Genomic DNA, 22,473 nt, shown 5'->3' on the forward strand with positions numbered 1-22,473 from the left:
GCAGCGTTGAGTTGGTCTTGGTGTAGTTTGTCGTGGTAAAGGAGCAAGGGGAATGATTTCCTCACTGGGCAGGCGTGAAGACGGAAGCGTGGCAGGTCGGTCCACATGATGCTCCAGAGACCGTGTTCCTAGCAATCACCGAGGCCGTGCCCAGAGCGCAGCGCAACCAGACAACTCCAGACCACCACCAGCCAACACGAACGACACCATCCACACCTGATCCTCAACCCACCAGCACCACGCGCCATGGCTTCTGAAGCGCCCAACCCGATGGACGCCCCGGCCCCAGCCCACGCACAGGATGCACCCGATGCAGGCGATGCGACCATGAAGCCCGTCAAGCGGTCGTGGAGGTAATGACGCGCCGACCCCAACACTGCAGTCCCCAGCTAATTGTGCAAAAAGACGCAAGTACCGCAAGATGCGCATCAAGTTCGACGAGGCCATGACGGACAGCGACAACCTCATCAAGCAGGAATGGAAGGCCATGGGCACGGCGCGCCGTCTACAGGAGAACAACGACCAGATCCTCGACATCCTCCTTGAGCTCAATGAACAGACACGCGTCAACCCGCGCCTGCGCTACGACCTGCGCCACCTCTCCCAGGCCGACACCGCCGTGGATTCTCTCGAAGTCGGCCCTGGGCCGGAATTCGTCAAGCAGCAGCTGCAGGCGCTGAGGGATGACGTTGCCGCCAACAGAATCACCCCGGAAGAGTACGCGACCAAAGCAGACCAGTTACACACTTCGCAGGCCATACAGCAGACGCTCAAGTCGCTCGCCAGTCTCCAAAGCAAAGTCCCCCACACGACGCGCGCCGACCTGCCAGACCACCCCATTGAGGGCATCGACCTCAGCGAACATGCGCCAGGCTACATGTCCCCTGCGCACGAAGACGAGTACCTCCTCGCGACCGACCAACTCCTCGAGCAACCTGGCTTCGACCAGACCCTCCAACAAGGCCGTCCCGTCCGTCTCGCCTCCGCTCAACCCCCGCTCAGCGAAAAGGACCTTACTGTGCGCAACCCCGACAGCGTCTACAACTGGCTACGCAAGCACCAGCCACAGGTCTTCCTGCAAGACAAGGACGCCGCGCATCACGAGAATCTCTCGGAAAAGTCTGCCGCACCAAAGACCACCAAGGCCAACGCAGCCAAAGTGAAACGGGAGTCCAACATCGGAGGAGGCACACCCGGTCCCCGCGACCACGACGACGAAGATTCCGCCGCCCCCGAGACCGGCAAAGGCCGACGGAAGACGGGCGGTGGCGGCGACGACGACACAGCCTACCGACCCAAGGGCGGCAGTTCTCGACCCGCAAAGCGCAAGCGGGAAGAGGGCGATACGCCCGTGGGCAAGGGAAGCAGGAAGAAGAATCGCGCCAGTACCGGACAACCTGCTTGACCTACCTCCCAATAGGCCGCGCAGTAGATCAACCTTGTTACCTCCACAACGCCGCCCTAAATGCAAGATGCTCCTGTTGCATAAGCTATGAAAACAGGATCGCCTCATCTGCAATATACATTTGCTGCATAGAAGATTATACGACAGGGGTGCTCTGCAGTATTATGATTCCTCATGGCGACGCTCGGACGTTGCCTTGCCCTCGGTATAAAGACCACGACTATAAATGTGTTCTCTCCCCGTCGCGCATCAAGGCAACAGGAAAGCCTGTCTTCGGTAGAAAATTCACTTAACTTCGAATTGGAGTGGGAGCTGGCGTTTTTTTTCTTGTGGGAACCATTGGCGTAAGAGAGCGGGTTTAGATATACCCTTGGGAAAACAATTACTTCCAGGAGATTGAATGCACAAGGAGTTTGGGGGCCAAACTGGATATTCGGTATTCTACAACCAGCATACGGAGATATAGCTGGTTCCAGCTTTGTACTTGTACAACCAACGTTTCATATTCATACAGAACATTTGATCAATGCAACTACCGCAATGGCTTTCCCCTCGCACCCCCAACCATGACCGTCTCAGGGGCTGGCTGGCTCTCACTCATAAACGGCAAACTCGTCTCAAGCACCTTCTTTCCGTCTACCAGCAAACCGTTGCCCGCACGCTGGTCCTCAAGGTAGGCGGTCTTCTGCCTCTTCTCCTCGAGATACTGTTTCCTTTCTTTCGTCAGCACCCATTCCTTGGGGAACTCGGCCCTCTTCTTAGGTGTGTGGTGGCGGAAGTCAAACGGCACGTCTTCAAAGCTATCTTTCCCTTCTTTGCACTCCTTGATGAGACTCGAGATGGTGTCGCCTAGGAACCTCTTGTTCTGGGATTGGGTATCGAACTTCTCGCACGAGAGTTTGATGATGGAGGTTGAGGGGTTGTACCGAGGTCCGGCTAGCTTGATTAGCTTGGAGACTTGGGTGGGGGTCAAGGAGTGTGTGTTTGAGAGGTCGTCGGGCGAGAATTCGACGACGACTTTGTTGGATGCGGGGTGCGATTCGCCAAGGTAAGATGTGTAGCGGAAACGGAAGGGCGTGGCTGCTGTTGGAGGTTCGAATGGACGGGCGAGGTCTAAGATAAGTTAGTATACGAATGCCACCTCATGTGTGTTCGGTATAAAGAGCACTTACGACTCAATAGTGGCAACTCCCACGCAATCAACCTGGCATACTCCCTCAACTCTCTATGTTGCTGCAACTCTCCGTGACCGTGACTCGTCAAGTCATCTCCATAGTAATCCTCATCCGGCCCCATACTCTCTTCTCCCTCGGCCCAGAATCCCGCGAGCGTCTTCCTCTTGTCGTCTTCCTCGATCTCGAAATCTTCGTCTGCTTCTAGACCAAAGTCACGGGTTTGGGGTAGTCCGCGTTTTCCCTTACGGAGCGCATCGGCGACAACGTTGGGGTCGATTTCGGCGAGCGATGCGCGGAGGTTTTCCAGCATGGCGGTTTCTCGCTCAGGTGTGTTCATCTCCCGGAATGCTTTCGACTTTGTGGTATTGGAGAAGGCTGATTTGGGCAACTCTGGGGCCAATTCGTCCAAAGTCTCGGTTGGTGGTTTCGCATCTGCAGCAGTTGCAGAGCCCTCTTTCGTAGGCTCATTTGCGTATTGGACGGGCGTTGTGGAGAGCGGCCGTTGCCATTGTGCGGATGTGTGCTTTGGTGCTGCTCGAGTTCGTATCCGTGAGGGGCATGCCCGTGACTGCAGAAGCAGTCTTCGTTGTATTGACGCCATTGAGTGTGGTTGTCGAATGGCTGCTGTCGTCGACTTTTCGCAATGCAGCGACGCTTGGCGATGGAGGAGCAAAGTGCGACCGTGCACCGGGCCAATAAGACCTCTCCGACCTCCGCTCTTACCCTGGGCGAGTATCATGCCTCCCATCTGAACTACTTCCTTCATCTCGAATTTTGGAACTATGGCTCGAGCATGATTCTGCAATAGTCTAAATCACATTCACTGATAACCAAAATCTCCATACATCGTTGTCTCATCCATAACACTCACCATGGCCGACACCTGGAGATGGACACCCAGTTCGAAACTCTGCTTCGTTACCACTGGCGCTACTGCGCCATTTACTGAACTCATTAAATCAGTTTTAAATCCTGCATGTCTAGACGCTTTACGAGGATCTGGCTTTACACATCTCTTGGTTCAGTACGGGTCCGCCAAGGACGTCTACCAGGACTCCTCCATGCTTGCTCAAGCATATATGCGAGATAGCAAATCTACCCAAGATCTCATCATAGACGGCATCGATTTCAATCCAGATGGCCTGCAATCCCAGTTCCAATTAGTTCAGCGGTCAAGAGGACTGGTAATCTCGCATGCTGGTACTATTAACCATACATCACGTATCTAGTCACCAACTAACAAAATCCAGGCTCGGGCTCCATCCTCGAAGCACTCCGTTACCAGATCCCACTCATTGTCGTGCCCAACACCGAACTTCTGGACAATCATCAAGAAGAGCTCGCAGTTGCAATGGAACGTAACAATTACCTTGTCCGCGGCGACGTCACGTACGTGCATTCTCTTATATCGGTAGTGTCGTCAGCTAACCAGTCTATAGAAACCTTGCGCCTGCCATAAAGAAGTCTGATGATTTTCGATTGAAGATGTCGCAGTTTCCACCTGTGACAAGTGGGAAACATCGCGAAACCAAGAGCTTCGCGGCTATTATGGATGAGACAACAGGTTACATGGACTAAACCAGCCAGTGTTCGCGCGTGTTACAACCTCCTATTGTCGGATCGGCCGACTCAAGGATGACTAGAGAAGTCGGTTTACTGCTTCAACGTGCTTGAAAGACCGAGCCACAACAGGTGGGTGCAACTGGAAAGCGCGCCACACGGTACTTGCGCTTGACCGTGATGTTTTATAGTCTTGGGGCGTCGGTGGCCCTGGTCACTTGTTGAGGCAATCGCTTCCCTTTGCTGTCCTTCTGAGCGACGTTGCAACTTCCGAATGCTTCACGGTTTACGTATGCCTCATATTTGTATACAAGGTCACAGGGTTACATCCGGATTAGCTCTCTAACTTTTCATTTCGACTTCACTTTGATAACTGTTTGTTTTCACACCACCAATTGGCTTTCTTACTCTGAACCATTTGGACCCGACGCATCCCATATACACGGGTAGATTGTACGATCACATTACCACCGATATGCGTACGCAGCTTTCCATTACAGCAGCGCTGGCTACTGCAGCTTCACTCGCAGTTTCTGTGCGAAGGTACACATTCTTTCACCCGTCCTCGTCCATGTAATCTAATCATTCCTATAGCACTCTTCATGATCGACATGTCGCCTTCGATTGGGACACGGGCAAAGTTCGAGGTGTTAATATTGGTGGTTGGCTAGTCCTTGAGCCATTCATCACACCATCGATCTTCGAGCAACACAGCTCAGCCGATTGGCCAGTCCACGATGAATGGACACTTTGCGAGAAGTTGGGCCAGAGTAGTTGTGCTGATGTGTTGAAGCCGCATTGGGACAACTTCGTCTCGTGGGATGACTTTCGGAAGATCAAGGATGCTGGCTTCAACATTGTTCGCATACCAGTCGGTTATTGGAGGTAGAGTTTTGCCAAAGCTCTACACATAAGTCATGTTGATGATTCCCTAGCTACGTGGAGCCCTGGGGCCCCTACACCGGAGGTGCAGCTCAGTATCTTGACGCTGCAATTGACTGGGCGAGAGCGACTGGTCTGAAGATCATCATTGATCTCCACGGCGCACCCAAGTCCCAGAACGGCTTCGATCACAGCGGCCATGCAGCATATTGGCCAGCCTGGGGCGACTCGGACAGTCTGAGCCATACACATGCTGCACTAAAGCAGATTGAACAGAAATACGCTACACCTGAGATGCAAGACGTTGTGATCGCGATTCAGTTCCTCAACGAACCGTTCCTGCTCAAGCTCGATCAGAATGTGGTCAAACAATTCTATCACGATGCATACTACAACTTACGGGATATCAGCGATACACCTGCTATACTACATGATGGCTTTGAGAACCCGTCTTGGCTAAACGGTTTTCTGACCAAGCAAGACAACGATGCGCGCAACGTTGTTGTAGATCACCACGAGTATCAGATCTTCGACTCTGGGTTGAACGCCATGTCTGTCGACCAACACGTGGCTCTTGCCTGTAACTCTGTACGTCGCAATCTTACCACTACCGCTCCACCATGAAGTGCTTGCTAACCCACCCTTTAGGTCAGCAACTACGACAGCTCAGACAAATGGACAATCGTGGGTGAATGGTCCGGCGCCTTCACCGATTGCGCTCCCCACCTCAACGGCTTCAACTACGGCTCCCGCATGGAGGGTAGCTTCCCTGGGTCTTACTGGATCGGCTCTTGTGCCGGCAAATCCGGCCCTGTGTCTACATGGTCTCAGGACTGGAAGGATAGTGTGCGTCGCTATATTGAGGTTCAACTCGATGCGTATGAAGCCACGACAAGGGGTTGGATCTTCTGGAATTTCAAGACTGAGGGTGGTGCAGGAGAGTGGGATTTGTTTCAGCTGTTGGACGGCGGTGTCTTTCCGCAGCCGTTGTGCGATAGACGATTTGGAAAGGCTTGTGATAATCTTTGAGGCAGGGGCGTGATGGGTGTGGTGGAGTAGGATGAGAGACGGGCGTGTGATGATACGGGTGATTAGCAAGGTGGTATAAGGTGGTACTCGTGTATGTGTATGTTGTATCTTATTGGATATATACTGACATTGTGTGCCAATAAGAAGGGTCACCTGAACGTCGTTTCCCGTTTCTCCAAGTCACGTTGTTGAGTTTGTGCGTTGCTCATACTCGGACGGACTCTACCCTACCATCTGATCCGGCGGTGTAGAGTATGATTGGATCTAGATACGCATCATAGGTAACAATCAAATCACCAGGGCGTATAGCTCAGTGGTAGAGCGCCTGCTTTGCATCTTAATTGGGCAAACTTGCAGGAGGTCTGGATTTCGATCATCCATCCGTCCACAGCTGAGTAACGAGTCTTCGGGCTCGCCCATCTTTTTTTTGTTAATTCATGCCCCACAGATAAATAATCTTAGAAGCCTTGCTTGTGTATGCTTTAAACGCATCATAGGTAGAGAACGTACAAATGTGGTACTTTCCAAGAGCACACCACTCGCTTTGGCAGCACTTACCATACGTCAGATTTGGTCGTTGCAGCATGTAGTTTCGTCTCACCCTTCACGACCGATATCTCATCTCTTCATCCCGTTTCTTTACTCTCACCAAGAAAAACAGAGCTTCTTCTTCACTCGTTTATGATTTCCGGACTGTATTCTATCTACACAAAAACCTTTTTGTCCCTACTATCTGTCCGCATCCGTCTGTCATATACACATACCACTAGCGTTTGAAGTATCGGGATTCAGTCGAGAGCAATAACTGTCTTTTTGTTGGTGGATCGATACACGTAACCACGAACAGCAACAGATAGAATCCATCGCGCGACATTCTTGCAGTCTTGCCGTGATGCGATGACGATTGCTTGGTAGTCGACATCTAAGCACTCATATGGAGTACTTGTTACGTGAGGCATTGCGGTGCAGGATACTAGTATAAGAGGAGACGCGCATCTACTTTGGTCAGGAATTGGGAAAGTACGTATTCCGATTCGGAGGAGTACTGAGTAGTACACTGCGTCCGCGCGAAAAGCGTGTTCCTAGCAGAAGGAGGATGTCTCGGCCGTATCACGGAGGCACAACCTTGCCTGGGGCGATGCGTGCAGAGACGCGCGAACTCTGCGAGAAAGAAAAATCGTTTTGCAAGGAGAAATTTTGCTTAGAAAGCCTGAGAGGTTCAAAAGTCCAGAACCGCGTATCGTCATCTGCAGTTCTCCGCACATCCGTCATTTGCTGCTGTTACGCGTGCGCAACGGAATACGACGTGGGTCTCCCCGCTCGCTACGGCCAACAACTCCTGTCTCCTGTCTGTGTCACGCGCTCAGATCCTACTGTGTACAAAGTCTTATCGGAGCGAAGGTTGAGGGACAACGCTCATATTCATGGGAAGTTCCAATTCCAACAGATTAAAGTGTGTATTCATACAGCCGTCATCGAATGAGGATCGCTCCCACTGCCGCCCTGACTGTCGAGGAGTGCCGAGCCAATTGCCTTGGATTCCAAACGTCCGGTAGTGGTTTTCCTGGTCTTTTAGCGTAGATTGCCGGTGCCGCGCGCGCTCGCTAGTTGTTAGTGTTGGGAACTGCAGCAACGGTTTCGCGCCAAGTACCACGTACCAATTTTGGGCTGTCACTGAGCATTGGGCGGCCCTCAGTGCTTCATTTTCATCCAGAAGATAACAAACCTGCATGTCCCTGCTCTTCAACCGCACAGGCTCCGATCGTGACTTCATCTTTCATTTTCAAAGTGGTGGTCAGAGAGTGTTGAGGTGTGTTCGCCCAGAAACACATCCGAGCCTTCGGGCACGAACATCCCCAGGTAAGATCTAGCTCCTTTTGGAAAGCTATCTTGGGCACTGGTCGGCTAGTGCTGCTGACATGTACCGAGCCACGGTCGAAAATTTCGAATTACGTTCATCGAAGTTCCTCAGCTTTTCGCGCTGAAGTTCAACAGACAGTTGGATGACAGATCGCGATCATTGCGTTGCTTCTCCCGAGCGATTGACCTACCCTGTGTTGCCTAGTGAACTACGAAAAGAAGACCAAAACTATGTCTTGTGAGATGGTTGAGTATGGCAAAGGCTCCTTTCATAAGACGTTTAGTCTACTTCCACGACCCGCATCGTTCATGCAGTGTCAAGACACTTCGTGGGGAGCTGCGTAATGCAGACGAAACGTGGAAGCACAGACGAAATGTGATGGGGAAAGTCAAGAATGCCGTCCAAGACCAACTGTCAAAAAGCTTTTGATGGATTTTAGAGTTCCGGACCGGTTTGCGACGCCCTGTTTTGGTAAGCTTCAATAGCCCCAAGGCGCCTCATTACCAACGGCTTTCACGCGAGCACTTCTGGAAATTGAGCACATTTGATCGATCGTGGTGGGTGTGTGGTCTGGACCTCGTCGCTAATGACCTGCTCCACCTTATTCTCCGAGCATCCCAGCGATCGTGTTTCGCATCACATGGGACGCCTCGATGCGACGATGAGCTTTGTCGTCAAGTGACAGGTATCGCGAGCTGTCTCTATGGAAACGTTGGAGCTTGAATAGAATTTACTGACATGTACATTATGCAGCCCAACAGGATCTGAATGGTGGACGTGGTTACGTCTAATGTGTGCGCATGTAGCTAATGTAGGCGAAAAATGCACCCTGGTCCTCAACTTCCACTGATGCCCCGATGACCTCAGCGGAAGAACGTCCGAACGACAGCGTCGCCCCGCTTCATGGAGCCCGACCTAGCCATAGCCCAATCAGCGCATTCACCGGCGGTCGCTGGACTATTGACCGAACGGCTCTGCATGGATCAACCGTTTTTCTGGCGTAATTCGAAGATCGCCCCGCCTTGCTTTGCGACTGTTAGCGGGGCCGGGGCGGACGCGCAGCTGTGTTTCCCAGTTTCAGTTGTATTTGTACCCGTCCCACCCGTCACAACATAACAACAACAACAAAAAGCAACCCAACATGCCCCTATCAACATAAACACCCACGAGACCCGCACCCTGAACGTTTGAACCATTCCAGGACCACTCCACCAGGACTCAACCCCAAGTCAATCAGGATGACAACCACCATCGGCATGTCATACGAGGACCTTCGGCCGCAGGCTGTGCGGCCGAAGAAGTCCTTCTTCCAGAGGCTGAACGACACTCACGATCAGCTCATCTCGCATATGCGATCGTTAAAGGAGGACCCAGTACTTTCAGTCAAGCAAGGGGAGCGCACGAGAGCATCATCGACGACTTCGCTCACATCAACACCCGAGTCAGACCGTGAAAACTCCCAGGACGCCGCTCGCACTACTGAGATCGACAACGAAGACCGGATCTCAAGTGGCTTCTTGTCCCCACCACTCTCACCAGTTGAGGGCAGCTTCTTCCCTATCCAGCAGTTCCTTCTGCCCAGGGACCGAAAGCCCAGCAAGGAGTTCATTCAAGGCATGCAAGGCTACGTACACTGGAAACAGGCTACTTACGAGTCGACCCTCAGCCTTCCCCTTTCTCCACCGGGAACGCCACAAACCTCGTACTCGTGGAGCTCCTCCAGGAGCACAAAGAGCGAGATGTCTGACGAGCAAATGGACGACTGGCTCGACCGCCCCATGGACGCGGAAGTGCATCGCTACCGCAAGGTTTCAGCCTCGTGGCTGGAGGGCTCGAATGAGTCGAAAGAGGATGAGAAGATGATCCACGTGATCCAAGAGCATCCCGATGAGGACGATAGCGCAGCACGGGAAGAGCGCCAGCACATTTCCGCTATGTGGCGAGAGACCTGGTGTATGCAAGATTCGAGAGAGGGCAGCTTTATTGAAGATTCACACAGCGAGGTTGCCCCAGAAGCGACAGAGGACGTTTCAGCAAAACAGAACGAGGAGAGTAACATTCAGTCAAAGTTTCTTTCGCTACCAGACGAAATTCTGCGTAGCGTCGCCCTTCACGTACCTCAAGAGCACGCTCAGCCATTCCGTCTCAGCTGCATGAAGCTCAACCAGCTTGTAACAGCATCATAGAACGTCACCTGAACCAGAACAAAACATTTCATTTGTCTTTACATTACACTACACATTGCGTCCGACATTTGTCGAGATAGCGCCAAACGATACCCATAGAGAGGCCAGAGAGAGAGCTCACGCTCGCGGACGATGGACTCGAATCAGCAGATTTTTTTGACAGAATAATAATTAGAAGATGTCTTCGTCGATGAAAGGAAGCCCATAAGGCGCACAGGGGAAGCGAGTCCTAGAAAATAGACTGCCAGTATGCCGCGTGCTACTATGCTCCAATAGTTGAGATCACTAAATAATAAAAGCATAAAACATTATTCTCAAACACTGCATCCACTCTAGACCATTTCCTTTGCTTCTGGTCTCCAAAACGTCCTCCCTTCCGGATATAGTTCCTGCGAGTGCACCGATTCGCTCACATCTACCTTCGTCGTGACTGTAATATCACCCAATCCACCAGATGCTTGCGCTTTATTATTGTTCAGCCTCGTAATGCTTTCGGTGCTGCCTCTTTCTGCGACTGGAGAGCTGCTTCCAGATGAACTTCCGCTCGTCTCTCGAGCTTGCTTGGTTTTGGCGTCGATCGTCGTCAACATGTACGCTTTGCCAGCCGCGCCATAGCTTGCATATTCGCCGTCTAATGCCTTATTAGACGATAACTGACCATAGTCTCTGGCTGCGGAGCGCTGCTTTGAGCCTGGTGCGTATGCGCTTGAGTGGTAGCGAAGCTGTGAGGTCTTGCGAGAACCACTGCCGTATGTGGAAACGAGTATAGAGCGGAAAAGCGGTTTGAGGCAGGGCAGATTGCCAGCGATGATGCCAACGTTGCATTCAATGACAGTCCAGATGGTCATGTTGCGCGAGTCCCACAAAAGGTCGCCCTCGCGCCCGTAGGCGGGTAGGTAGGAGAGTTTGACGAAGGCAGCGGCCGTGGCGAACGTTCCGAGGCCAAGGATACATATGAGAGAAGCTTTGTGACGGCGATTCATCTGCACGCCCCATAACATGGGAATCTAAATGGGTTCATTAGCAGAGTATGTAACCGCTTGGAGTAAGGTGGAGACCCACAGGTATGCCGACTGAAAAGGCAATGTCGGTAAGGATGTTCAGCACGATGTTGAGAAAGCCCAAGGCTTGTCTTGTTTTGACGGTCCAACATGTACCCTTGACGCGTTGGTCCCACATCAAACGGATATCCGTGCATTGCAGTAGAACTGTAAGGACACAGCCGACCGTATAGATGCTCATAAACGCTGCAAATAGTCAGCATCTCCATAGTTGCAGTCTGAGAAATGGCGCTTTTACCCATGATGCCGCTGATTAGGCGTTTGTAGAATTTCCCGACCGCGATTCTTAAGAGGAAGAAACCCACCGAAATCTTTACAAAACAGATTGCGAAGAGAAATACGGGCTGAGAAATGAGGTTCAGCCTGAGGCCCGCTATGAAGTCCTCAGGCTTGATGTAATCGACATGCTTTCCTGCTCCATAGTGGACTTGGGGGATGACGAGGCATTGACCAGCAACGCACTACAAAGCTGTCAGTAACTATACCAGAAGTAAATACTCTACTGTTTCATACCAACATCATAGCCAACAGCATCACATAGTCCTGGTGGCAGATAGATGTCAGTGGAGGTCACCCATGTTCACTGCCGAGCACTCACGTCCCAACCAACATTCCTGATCATCCTAATCCTGACGTAGAATCTCGCAATCGTAGTAAGCACGGCCACGATGGTGACGGTTAGCGTAGTTCCGAGGATGGTCGGGCCCTCATTCTCGTAGGGACGCATCGGCGGCATCGCTGCGCCGCTCTGCTGCATCGTGGAGCGTACGTCGATTGGGAGTAAAGGATTTCAGAACACGCGATTTTCTCAAAGAACCAGCAAGATGCTTGTAATATAACACCAGCGATCGGGAAATGGAGACAGACGTCAGGGGTTTCACATGGCTTTCGTGTTCTGAGACCAGCAGCTCCTGTCTGCGATTCCTTAACGCGCCACGCGGAAAAGCCGAGAGAATACAGTTAACGGCAAACCTTGTTTTCAATAACCCATCACTCAAAGAGTAGATGGAGGATGAGCTTGTCGAGGCTGGTTCCGGACAGGAACAACATAGCCTGGCGAGAAAGCACTTGGACTAGTCTCGCTAACGAGAAAGGTGGCTGTGAGTGACTGATTCGAGACGAAAGCATACCTCGGCAGGGCAAACTGACGGCGCGGGAGATGGTATGTTGTGACAGACATATATCCCTGCAGACGATAGAGTCTCGTGTGCAGGGTCTCGAGCAAGGTGCTGGGTACGGTAACCTCCGTGTGATATGAGAATCCGTGTGTTTGGTAGCACTTGCTGTAGCTCGTGCAGCAAATGTAGTGATATTAATTCGCAGTACTCCATCAACTAAGAAACCTTTCAGTTGTTCTGCGCTCGGTCATTCGGCTAACACGCTGATACCATCGATGAGTTGACTCGAGTCCATAGCTGAGTCGCTAAGCCACGTGGGTATCGACGTTACCAAGATGTAATAGTAGTGTATGAGATCTAAGATGCCGCATGAACCGTACCCTCAATATCGTTAAAGCAGGTGATCGAGACTAGTAGTCCGCATGTCATACCGTTTACTGCACGTCTTTGAAACTAAAACACTGAAGGATGCTAGTCGTGCAGCACGGGTTCTTGGAAGGCGAGCTTGTCAATCCGAACAAGTGCCGACAGGAGCAGAAGGGGGTCTGCGGCTCGTCTAAGTACATAGACGTGACATGCTGATGGATATGAGACTCAATTCTACTTGTACAGTCGCGTACATATGGGTAGAATCTATCACAAACCTGTTCCCAAGGACTCACTTTACTCATAAGCTTCAGAACACTCACTAGAATATTCCTGATATGCCTCCCCCCACATACCGAGGAAGTTGCGAAACCCGCTGGAGAATCGGTTAATATCCTATACGCTTGTCGCTTCCCAACGCCTCATCCGGAAGGTCGCAATACCCGGTAGGCCTCTCGGAGCTCAGAAGATGGTGCTTAAGCCAATGGTAACTCTAGAATGGGTGTTTCGGTGCGGCTGGACGTTATTGTCGCGATCGAGATTACCCGGTAGTTTGGAGGCCTTGTCCTCGGCGCGGTTGATGGAGTTGAGGAGGCGGGACGGGGACGCGGCAAGACGGATCTCAGCCTTAGCGGAGCTTAGCGCTTCGGCATGATTTGCGCCACCAATGTCCAGCCGCATCAGATGCTTCCCATTCTTCACTCAACTCGCACGACATCCGAGAAGCCAATCCCAATGCAGAACCCTGAATCATGGAAGGATGAGTATGCTTTCAAGGAGGTTTTCTAGACCTGAACTGCCGCCTGTAAGAAAAAATGTTCCTTTCTTCCTGCACGTTGGTGGGCCGCGGCTCAACATGCAGGGCTGTGGTGTGATTGCCTGCAGACGTGGAACAGATTGGTATCAAGGCATCCCGACATAATTTCACACATTCAAAAAGGCGGTTGGGGTACAATGTCAGAGTTATATGTTGCATAGGACCTCAGGGACCACCTAGCTAATATCATTACTCGCATACCGCATGGATCAGATCGCCTTTCGCTCATCATGTTCCCGCGCACGGAAACATACTGGGGCTCTTTAGCCAAACGATATTGGGCCAGCGGGGTTGCCCAAAGATCCGGCAAAGCTCCACTTGACATCGTAGTGCGATGTGAGTTGTCCGGCAGACTACATCCGGGTCTTCCATGGACATGTCGCCGAACGATAGCTCTGTATACGGCACGCTTGCGGCAAAGGCGCGCTTGATAGAAAGTCCGCCAATCTAGCCTTATGGTCCTTGCGTTCAGGGCATAACGTCTGCTCGGAGATGCGTATACACATGCGCCAGGCACCGATAGGTTATGGCCCCACCCGTGGCATTACCTTGCCTCGATGCTTGGACGTCAGCTTGAGAGACAGTAAGGTTAGCTGCGGTGTACTACACAATTCTAGCAAAGATCAAGTGGCTCTGGGAGGTTCTCGCCCCCAAATCCTGGCACCGAGGCGTGGCAGGCCTATTTTTGAAGCGGTGTAAGATTATTCTCTGATATATATGTGTAAGAAAACGCCTTCTTCTTTTTGCACCACAGCACAAGGCCTCATCTTCCGATCAAGCAACCACGCCCATATCTTCCATTCACTTGGTCAGAATACAATATGCGTTTCAACTCCCCTCTAGCGCTGGCTGTTCTTGCTGGAACGCTGTCGAATGCACTACCAGCTCCTCAAAATGCGCCTGTAGACCCGTCTTCGCTACCCACCTCGGCATCGAGCGACCCTGCGATTGCTAGCGAGCAACTTGATCAACTGTTTGCGTTCGCTCAACAACAAGCCAACGACGACCTAGCAGCAAGTTCGTCGAAGAGAGCCACCTGCAACAAGAACACTGTCGCGGTGCGCAAAGAATGGAACGCCCTATCGAACACAGAACGCAAAGCCTATACCGATGCAGTGCTTTGTCTTCAGGCGAAGAAAGCAAACACGCCTGCCTCACTCATCCCTGGAGCAAAGTCACGATTCGATGACTTCGTCGGTAACCACATCCTAAAGACCATGGAAATCCACTACACCGGCACTTTCCTCGCATGGCATCGGTACTTTACTTGGCAGTACGAGCAAGCCCTTCGTAACGAATGTGGATACAAGGGTTACCAACCCTACTGGAACTGGGCAAAGACCGCTGTCAGCGGTCTTGACAAAGCGCCAATGCTCGATGGATCTGCGTATTCCATGTCAGGCAACGGAGAGAAAATCGCTGGCCAGGGCAATGTTGTCATTGCTGGCAGAGGCGAACCAATTATTACTATCCCACCCGGTACCGGAGGTGGCTGTGTAAAGAGCGGTCCGTTCAAGAACATGAGTGAGTATTCCCATTACTACAGCGCACTCTCATCGACGTAAACTAACCGAGATATCCAGAGGTTAACCTTGGCCCTGTTGCTTTGAGCACCACCAACGGTACCGAAATCGCCAACGGAGATGGCCTTTCATACAACCCGAGATGTCTGACGCGGGACTTGACCGACTACAGCAACAAGAAGTGGGCTAATGCGGCTGCCATTGCCGACTTGATTATCAACAAGAAGGACATCTGGCAGTTCGAGATGGTAATGCAGGGTGTACCAGGAACCGACAGTCTGGGCGTACACGGCGGCGGTCACTACTCCATGGGCGGCGACCCCGGCCGCGACTTCTTCGTATCGCCTGGTGACCCACTGTTCTACCTTCATCATGGTATGATCGACAAGGTGTGGTGGACTTGGCAGCAGCTTGACCCCAAGACCCGTGTGGAGAGCGAGAAGGGAGGTGTTTCCGGTACCGGCACGTTTTTGAACAACCCACCTTCGGCTAACACGACCTTCGATACTGTTATTGATCTTGGCTACGCTGCGAGTGGATCACAGAGGATGGAGGATTTGATGAGCACGACCGAGGGGCCGTTCTGCTACATCTACGTGTAAACACGAATGTTTGGTTATGAAATATCTAATGAGAATTTATATAGACATTAATCAATAATACTACACATATGAAGACCTGACGAGTGCTTGAAAGCGTTTAATTCATCGAATTTAGTGCACTACACAGCATAGAACGCGGCTTTCCACCTCCACCGCCACATCCTCGCAAAACCAATCAACACACCGCCACCGATCATACAAGCACCCGCTACCTTGATCACAACCTTCTCTCCGTTCTTGTTTCCCTCAAGCAACGCTGCCGCTCCAACAATACCACCAAAGGCACCCAGCCCAGCCAGCGCCATGATGATAGCCACACGCGCAGGCATATCATCCTCCCACCTCCCCTCTACTTTCTTGCTGAGAAACATCGCCGCAACAATCATATGGAGTGACAGTACCGCACCAAGCGCGACACCATATGCCCCAGCAAGTAGAACAACGACGTAGAGCCGCGGATACAGCACCGGCGCAAGGCAAATCGCACCAGCGAGTATCGAAGCAGCGACAAAAATGTTGACAGCTCCAACCTTTTTCAAACTCCTCAAGTTTGCCATCACTGATCCCGAAACAGCCGCGACACCCAGCATACCGAGTATCGCATACGCCGCCGCATCGGGAAAGAAAAGCCCAGGCACTTGCGTCAGCAAAACGATGTTGAAGACCGGATATATCAACACGCCCGCAAAAACAAGGATATAGCCCAGTATAAACCACATTCCACCACCTCTTGCTTCTTGGAGAAACCCCTTTGGCATACAAAGATGGAGTTTATACCTCTGCGTCGAAAGTTCCTCATCCTCAGGCTTCAGTCCTACTAGGAGGAGGAACGCAGAGAGTAGCGTAGCGCCCATGACGCCTCCACTGTACACATACGCCAACCCGCCGCCGCTGTTGGCGCCGCCAAGACCAGCATCTTGGAAAGCAAAGCGTGCGATGACCGTATACACGACCGCGCCAGCAAACGCAGCAAAACCCGACTGTACAGAAGCCAAGGGTACATCTTTCCGGTAATGACTCGCAAGAACCAACGTACTGATTGTAAAACACGTCCCTAGTGCTCCTCCTAGAACCAGTCCCCGTAAGAGTAGAACAGCAATGTAGTTCTTCTGAACCGTATAGCTGAGAAACTCAGAGGTAGTCGCTACAACGATGGCTACGCCGAAGAGCAGATTCCAACCCCAACTCGACCACCGATATCCGTGTTGCCGATTTGCTAGCGCGTTGTAGAGATGGCCGACAGGCAACGGTGAGGCGAGCAAGATGAAGATTTGCAGGCCGATGACCACAGCGAGGGAAGTAAGCGACTTGGTGGGAAATACGCTGGTGAAATCGTGTTCTAGCCTTGAAGCTGATGAGAGAGGGATGCCGAGGACGTTGAAGAGAACAAGCGCTTGGGCGTAAATTCTGTGATTGGTAGGTTAGCCCGTATTGCACTGCAATACCAAGAGAGGGGGATGAGTACGATCGGTTTCGGTGTCTATGAGCTCGCTCGGACGACGAGGATACAGCATGAAGTGGGTTGCCAGCGACGCTGCCTTGGTTCCATTTCTTCCTTGCTGCGGGCTCAACGAAGTCGCCTTGTCGAACGGCGGATATGTTGGATGGTTCGGGAGTTGATCGGCGTGGCATTCTGAGGGGCTGTCAAAGATGGACGTGGAGCTATCAATGTTGTATGGTGAGTGATGTGGTTGGTGTTTCAATTCGAGGATTCTCTGGTAACGAAGGACAGAGAGGGAGAGAACGAGAAGGTGTGATCAATGTGCAAACGAGATGGAGTACAAGCCATAATTGACTGATATAGAGAGAGCGTTGTCGTGGTGGCCTATCAAACGCATCAATTATGCGTCAATCCCCTCAGTAATGTCGATTCGTAAATGTACCATCACAAGAAAAACCTCAGTACATCGTTTTGACAAGCGAAGAAATGTCATTCAGTCTCCCTATACCGCCATTAGTTTTGCCAGCTACCTTGACCAAAGAAAATTCCCAACAGCGATCCACACATGGTGATAGCAAAACCCATGAAACAGCCCAGAACGCCAGAAGCAAAGTTAGCTTTTCCCATGCACAAAGTCGACTTAGAAGATGGAGTTGACAATGTTACCACCAATCGTCGCACCAGCACCGAAGATGGCAGCATTACCCAGCTTCTTTCCAAACTTCTTGCCGTTGGCTTCCATCTTGCTCGGCTCGGCAGGCGGCCCCGCTTGCGCACTGCTCGCAACATCGAGGGGCATGTTACCGTAATTGCTGGGAGCAGGCGCCGAGGGAGTGTAGGCAGGCATGACGCTCTTCTCCTCCTTGCGGACGTAGCTAGCGGGGAAAATGCCCTCCATGCCGGTGCGCTCGTTGCGTCCCTTCCACCACTCGTTGTTCATGTACTCGGTGACTTGGACCTTGTCGTTGGGCATGAGGGCCAGGTCGCCGGCGTCTTGGGCGTTGTACTGGTACATTGCTGAGGCATAGGCGAGGACAGGGGGGCCGGCGGGGGTAGCGGGGACAGAGGGGTAGGCAGGCGGCGGGGCGTTGGCGGTGTTGTCGGCATAGTATCCAATGTTTGTGTTCTTCTTCTCCGGGGGAGGCGTGGGCTCGCTCTTGATGGCTAGCGACGAGAGTTGTGCGGTTGGCACGGCGGGGAGCGCGCGCGAGCTGTTTTCGGCGCTGACGGGCAGTTGCGAGGCGATGGTGTCGTGCTGGGCCGAGGTGATGACGTTGGATTCGACGAGGAATTCGAGGTTCTGCGCATATTCGTCAGCTTGAGGTGGCAGTCAGGAGTTCGGGCAGCTTACGTTCTTGATGTCGCGAAGCGATCGGTTGATCATCGCATTTCTGAAGCTGTCCGCCATGATGGGTGTGGGTTGAGAATCTAGATTACTTGGGACGCGCAAAAGCCAATCGTGAGTAGGCGATCAACTGGATTGTACAGGGAGGAATGGGCCAGAGAATGCAGCGACGGGAGTTGTGAGTTGGGTCGACTTGATACGAGTAGGAGCAGACTAGCGGCGCACCACCTCGGAACATGTGCGCCGCAATGGGGCTGTGCTCATGTTGGCTGCGCAACCCGTGCAGCCTGCCGACTTTACTTCTTCACCGAAACCGCCATTGAACCTAACCTGACATTGATCGTTGAGACATGTTGCTTTTCCCATGTTTCCTCACTAAACATCGGCTCTACACTGTCATTCTTTCCACGCGCGTCCGTCAGGGTCTAAACGTGGCTTGACTACTCAGGTACCAGAATGGCCCCACTCATCCGCCGTCTATTTTTACATGTTTACTATCTGCACTCAATGCCTACGACTGCGACAAGAAGATCTGCTTGTACATCTCCTGCCTCTTGTTCTCAAACGCATCAAAAGCCTTTCCAACAAATCCCACCGGAATCTGATCCTTGCCCTCCACCAATCCCTTCCAAGCCTCATCCGTAAACTCAGTCAGCGGCATGCCAATGTTGCCCCCATCTTTAATATCCGGCTGGTGTTTCGCATCGTGCAACTCCGTCTGCACAGCTGGCGGGAAGATCTCAATGACCTTGATGTTTCCGGGTCCGTTTGCTAGTTGATGGCGGAGAACAAGGATCATGTGATGCAGCGCCGCTTTGGAAGCGCAGTAGTTCGGACAACGCGGAAGTGGCATGAGCGCAAGTCCAGAGGTCGTGTAAATGAGCGAAGTTTCCTTGTCCTGCTTCTGGAGGAACGGGATGAATGCCGTGGTAAGATGCATGTACGACAGATAATTCGTCCTAAACTCCATCTCCAGCATATCTAGATCCACCGTCTCGGGCTTGGAAAAGTCGAAACCGCGCTGGATGCCCGAGTTGAGGAAAATGGAATCGAGGTCCGGGTGCTTGCTCGTTACATCTTTGACAAACTTTGGGATCTCGTCGAGCTTTGTAATGTCAAAGACGATGCTCGAGACTTTGTCGCTGCCGTACTTCTTCTGGAATTCGTCGAGCTTTTCTTGTCGCCGTCCAACGATGATGGCGTGTTTGCCGTCTTCTACAATCTTCTCTGCGAGTGCCCAGCCAATGCCGGATGTCGCGCCTAGCACGAGAACCTTGTTGTATTTAAGAGACATGCTGTAAGTTTGAATTGAGTTGTGTATTGATATGCAAGTATACGAGGCACGTCTGGGAATCGAGCGGTTTTGTAGTGGCGTCGAAGTTATCATAAACACATCATTAACGCCGCTGCCACGCAATCTCTACCCTGTTTGATATGCACTATGGACCCCACCATAGCTGCATCTCGGTGGTAACGGACTTTACAAAACAAAAGTAAGTGATGCCATGGTGCGCGTGGGAGATCTAGAACCGATACGTCATGGTGAAGATGTGGATCGGGCTCTCGGCAGTTGCAATGTACCCAGGTACCTCGCCTTCGGCCATCGCATTCTCCGACTCAACACCACCAAGACTGAAAACTTCACAGACAAGAATCATATGATGAATAACGAGTGTATTGCGCTGCTACTTTCTAGCAAAGCGGGGTATCAAATTATATTATTAACTAAAGCCGTCACATCCGCCACGCGCAAGCATTATGAGCACAGCAACTTCCGCACAAAAGCATTGCCCTTCTCCTCGTCCTCGTCCTTGCTCAACTGACTGTTGGCGCGCGAAACGTTGACAAACTTGGGCCATGTGTTTGTGAGAACAAGATACTTGATCTCGCTCTCTGCGGCATCGAACACCAACTCGTTGAACGAGTCCGGAACGTCAACATCTATGACTGACTCGTCCCCGTAGAGCTCGCCCAATCGGGATACAGCCTTCAAGTTCGCACGCCCAAGTTTATCAAGACTGATAGCGTTCGCCGAGATGTGGGTGTTGCTCTTGTCGTTGATGGGCGAGTCCGATGCATCATCGGGCATGACATTGTCAAACGGTGTAGCGTCGCTCGATGAAGAGGAATCGGAACTTAGACGACGGCCGAAGAGAAGCTTTGCTGTCCTCTCGAAAACAGTGTGAAGGCGCTTCATCTCCTTTGATGAAATGTTGATAGGAAATTCGGAAAACTCGAGGGAAATGAAGTGAGCGTAGATGCGCGTGGCAGCAAGGAACTGCTTGCGGCGGTGGTCGGTAGTGGATGACTTGGGTGAGAACCAGTAGAGGCGCCAGTCTGAGACGTGGGTTAGGAAACTGACATTCTCGCCTATTGGTGTAAAGTTAGTATATTTATCTGCACAACGGTATGCGACAAACTTACCAGAAAAGTCCTTCAAGGCAGCAAACTGGAGCAGTGGCATGGCGTTGGACCTGAGTGCGTTCTCCAGGGCAGTCATGGTCAAAATGTCAGACTTCTGCGAGTCGAATGAGCGGTCGCCGACGCTGACCTCGCCACCAGACTTGAGTGTCGTCGTACTAGAGAACTCGCTAGGGCTCTTGAAGGGTGCATCGGTAGACGCGACTTCCAAGTTTGCAGTCGCCTGACGAGCTTCCCAGTTGGCAATGGCATCAAGAGTCTCTTGACGCAATCTGTTGCTCCTGAGCACATCGACGATTGGGAACGCGATGGTGCAGATCTCCATGATGCAGAAGCAGACAGCGAACCATACTGGTGGCGGGAAGACGGCGTTCATGGGAGCAAACGAAGGAGTGTAAAGGCCTAAGAGCCAGAGCGGAGATGCAGGAAGTCTACAAAAGTCAGTGATGAAGACAGACCCACAGCAATCGTAACATACCCAGCAATGCAACAGAGGATGGTTTGGAGACGCCAGCCGTGAACATCGCGAATGCCGCGCGACTTGAAGAGGATCCATGGGGCGTAAATCCAAGACCAGAATAGCTGCCATACAATCGACAGCCACCACTCCCAGCCCTTGCTGCAGTTTGCGCGCACTTCCCCGCCAGTACCTTGTACGGTATAGTTGATGATACCGTAGCCGTGGTGGAACTTTTCTGAAGCGAAAAAGACGAAGAGAACGAGGGCGAGCTGGTTCGTGGGTTAACTACAGTCGCATGACCAGTGCAGAGTTTACTTACCTGAACAGCCATGCCAATTCCAATGAAAATCAATGTTCGCTCAATATTGTCTGCCCGCTCAACCCCGTTCATGATCCTCTTCCATCGGCTGTTGACGACTTCTTGAGCCTTTTTCTCGTCGATAGGCTCGTGGTCTTTCAGAGAGCTCATACGAGCAAACTGCTTTTGACGACTGGCGAGGTGCAAGAACTGACTGTTCGAGGCGTGGAACAAAGCCATACCCAATGGGACTGTGATGGACATCTACTCGTGTTAGCAAAAATTCATATTCATGTCGTCGTGTGACATACCATCCAGAATTCAAGAGAGCATGGGACCGCTGGGCCGATCGGGTAGGCTAAACAGCAGAGGGAGCCATAGATGTGGAGTACACCAATACCGGCAAACAAGAGTGGCAGCCTTCGCATCCGAAGAGAGGGGTGCTTGCGATGAGCCCATAGGAAGCTGACACCAGTGAAGGTTAGGATGTTCCAAATGATGAAAATGGTGATGTAGGTCCATCCGACACGATCGAGAGGAAGTGTGTAACCCATGGTGTCCCGTAAAGAAAGTGATTAAAGGAACGTATTGAGTACTGCGACTTGCTCAGCGAGACTGGTGTCGTGATAAATGCGAACAGCCTCGACCTTATACAGGCAGAGTCAATCAACAGAAGTTTAATGAGAGTATTGTCGGCGAGACGACAGGTGAAAGGGTTCGCGGCATGGTGCAGGGTACGAAGATCGACGTCTTGTCCCGAAGATTCATCTTGGACGCGGGAGATGTTCAAGGGTGCGCAATGCTGATAGAGTTGACAGTGCTGAACCTGTCAACCAACGATGTGCCGCTGGTGGACACCGGATCGTAGTGCTAGAGTCGGATAAGGCTTCGTCTTGTGTGGAACCGGTTAGTGCAAGATCTGG

The 22,473-nt window shown here is 51.9% G+C and overlaps 11 protein-coding genes across 11 annotated transcripts; 5 read left to right on the plus strand and 6 right to left on the minus strand.

The window, feature by feature from the left end:
• The first annotated feature begins 49 nt into the window (after positions 1-49).
• Positions 50-1,668, plus strand: CC77DRAFT_180755 (hypothetical protein). The gene is made up of 2 exons (XM_018530507.1): positions 50-353; positions 406-1,668. The coding sequence occupies exons 1-2, from the start codon at positions 247-249 to the stop codon at positions 1,403-1,405; spliced, it is 1,107 nt and encodes a 368-aa protein (XP_018384455.1). The 5' UTR covers positions 50-246; the 3' UTR covers positions 1,406-1,668.
• A 269-nt stretch (positions 1,669-1,937) lies between these two features.
• Positions 1,938-3,181, minus strand: CC77DRAFT_938864 (hypothetical protein; the record flags this gene model as incomplete). Its single annotated transcript, XM_018534645.1, has 2 exons — positions 1,938-2,518; positions 2,578-3,181. The coding sequence occupies 2 exons, from the start codon at positions 3,179-3,181 to the stop codon at positions 1,938-1,940; spliced, it is 1,185 nt and encodes a 394-aa protein (XP_018384456.1).
• Positions 3,182-3,314: 133 nt separating this feature from the next.
• Positions 3,315-4,387, plus strand: CC77DRAFT_180771 (hypothetical protein). Its single transcript, XM_018530508.1, has 3 exons — positions 3,315-3,780; positions 3,831-3,969; positions 4,020-4,387. The coding sequence occupies exons 1-3, from the start codon at positions 3,453-3,455 to the stop codon at positions 4,156-4,158; spliced, it is 606 nt and encodes a 201-aa protein (XP_018384457.1). The 5' UTR covers positions 3,315-3,452; the 3' UTR covers positions 4,159-4,387.
• A 228-nt stretch (positions 4,388-4,615) lies between these two features.
• CC77DRAFT_1032428 (glycoside hydrolase) lies at positions 4,616-6,051 on the plus strand (the record flags this gene model as incomplete). Its single annotated transcript, XM_018526734.1, has 4 exons — positions 4,616-4,683; positions 4,735-5,025; positions 5,076-5,610; positions 5,671-6,051. The coding sequence occupies 4 exons, from the start codon at positions 4,616-4,618 to the stop codon at positions 6,049-6,051; spliced, it is 1,275 nt and encodes a 424-aa protein (XP_018384458.1).
• A 3,099-nt stretch (positions 6,052-9,150) lies between these two features.
• On the plus strand, positions 9,151-10,098 carry CC77DRAFT_938757 (hypothetical protein; the record flags this gene model as incomplete). The annotated part of the gene is made up of 1 exon (XM_018534635.1): positions 9,151-10,098. One exon carries the CDS (start codon positions 9,151-9,153, stop codon positions 10,096-10,098), a length of 948 nt encoding a protein of 315 aa, XP_018384459.1.
• Positions 10,099-10,430: 332 nt separating this feature from the next.
• On the minus strand, positions 10,431-11,895 carry CC77DRAFT_938714 (hypothetical protein; the record flags this gene model as incomplete). The annotated part of the gene is made up of 5 exons (XM_018534632.1): positions 10,431-11,105; positions 11,173-11,345; positions 11,398-11,620; positions 11,673-11,702; positions 11,758-11,895. The coding sequence occupies 5 exons, from the start codon at positions 11,893-11,895 to the stop codon at positions 10,431-10,433; spliced, it is 1,239 nt and encodes a 412-aa protein (XP_018384460.1).
• Positions 11,896-14,281: 2,386 nt separating this feature from the next.
• Positions 14,282-15,585, plus strand: CC77DRAFT_1032431 (Di-copper centre-containing protein; the record flags this gene model as incomplete). The annotated part of the gene is made up of 2 exons (XM_018526735.1): positions 14,282-14,984; positions 15,044-15,585. 2 exons carry the CDS (start codon positions 14,282-14,284, stop codon positions 15,583-15,585), a joined length of 1,245 nt encoding a protein of 414 aa, XP_018384461.1.
• A 119-nt stretch (positions 15,586-15,704) lies between these two features.
• On the minus strand, positions 15,705-17,217 carry CC77DRAFT_1062961 (hypothetical protein; the record flags this gene model as incomplete). The annotated part of the gene is made up of 2 exons (XM_018528586.1): positions 15,705-16,992; positions 17,051-17,217. The coding sequence occupies 2 exons, from the start codon at positions 17,215-17,217 to the stop codon at positions 15,705-15,707; spliced, it is 1,455 nt and encodes a 484-aa protein (XP_018384462.1).
• A 449-nt stretch (positions 17,218-17,666) lies between these two features.
• On the minus strand, positions 17,667-18,434 carry CC77DRAFT_939183 (SH3 domain-containing protein; the record flags this gene model as incomplete). Its single annotated transcript, XM_018534665.1, has 2 exons — positions 17,667-18,326; positions 18,378-18,434. The coding sequence occupies 2 exons, from the start codon at positions 18,432-18,434 to the stop codon at positions 17,667-17,669; spliced, it is 717 nt and encodes a 238-aa protein (XP_018384463.1).
• A 395-nt stretch (positions 18,435-18,829) lies between these two features.
• On the minus strand, positions 18,830-19,897 carry CC77DRAFT_1021879 (NAD(P)-binding protein). The gene has a single exon (XM_018525350.1). It carries the CDS (start codon positions 19,663-19,665, stop codon positions 18,883-18,885), a length of 783 nt encoding a protein of 260 aa, XP_018384464.1. The 5' UTR covers positions 19,666-19,897; the 3' UTR covers positions 18,830-18,882.
• Positions 19,898-20,127: 230 nt separating this feature from the next.
• Positions 20,128-22,104, minus strand: CC77DRAFT_938817 (hypothetical protein; the record flags this gene model as incomplete). The annotated part of the gene is made up of 5 exons (XM_018534639.1): positions 20,128-20,741; positions 20,796-21,223; positions 21,271-21,521; positions 21,572-21,814; positions 21,862-22,104. The coding sequence occupies 5 exons, from the start codon at positions 22,102-22,104 to the stop codon at positions 20,128-20,130; spliced, it is 1,779 nt and encodes a 592-aa protein (XP_018384465.1).
• Between the last annotated feature and the right edge of the window lie 369 nt (positions 22,105-22,473).

The sequence above is a fragment of the Alternaria alternata genome (genome assembly GCF_001642055.1).
Source record: "Alternaria alternata strain SRC1lrK2f unplaced genomic scaffold CC77scaffold_14, whole genome shotgun sequence".
NCBI lineage: Eukaryota > Fungi > Ascomycota > Dothideomycetes > Pleosporales > Pleosporaceae > Alternaria > Alternaria alternata.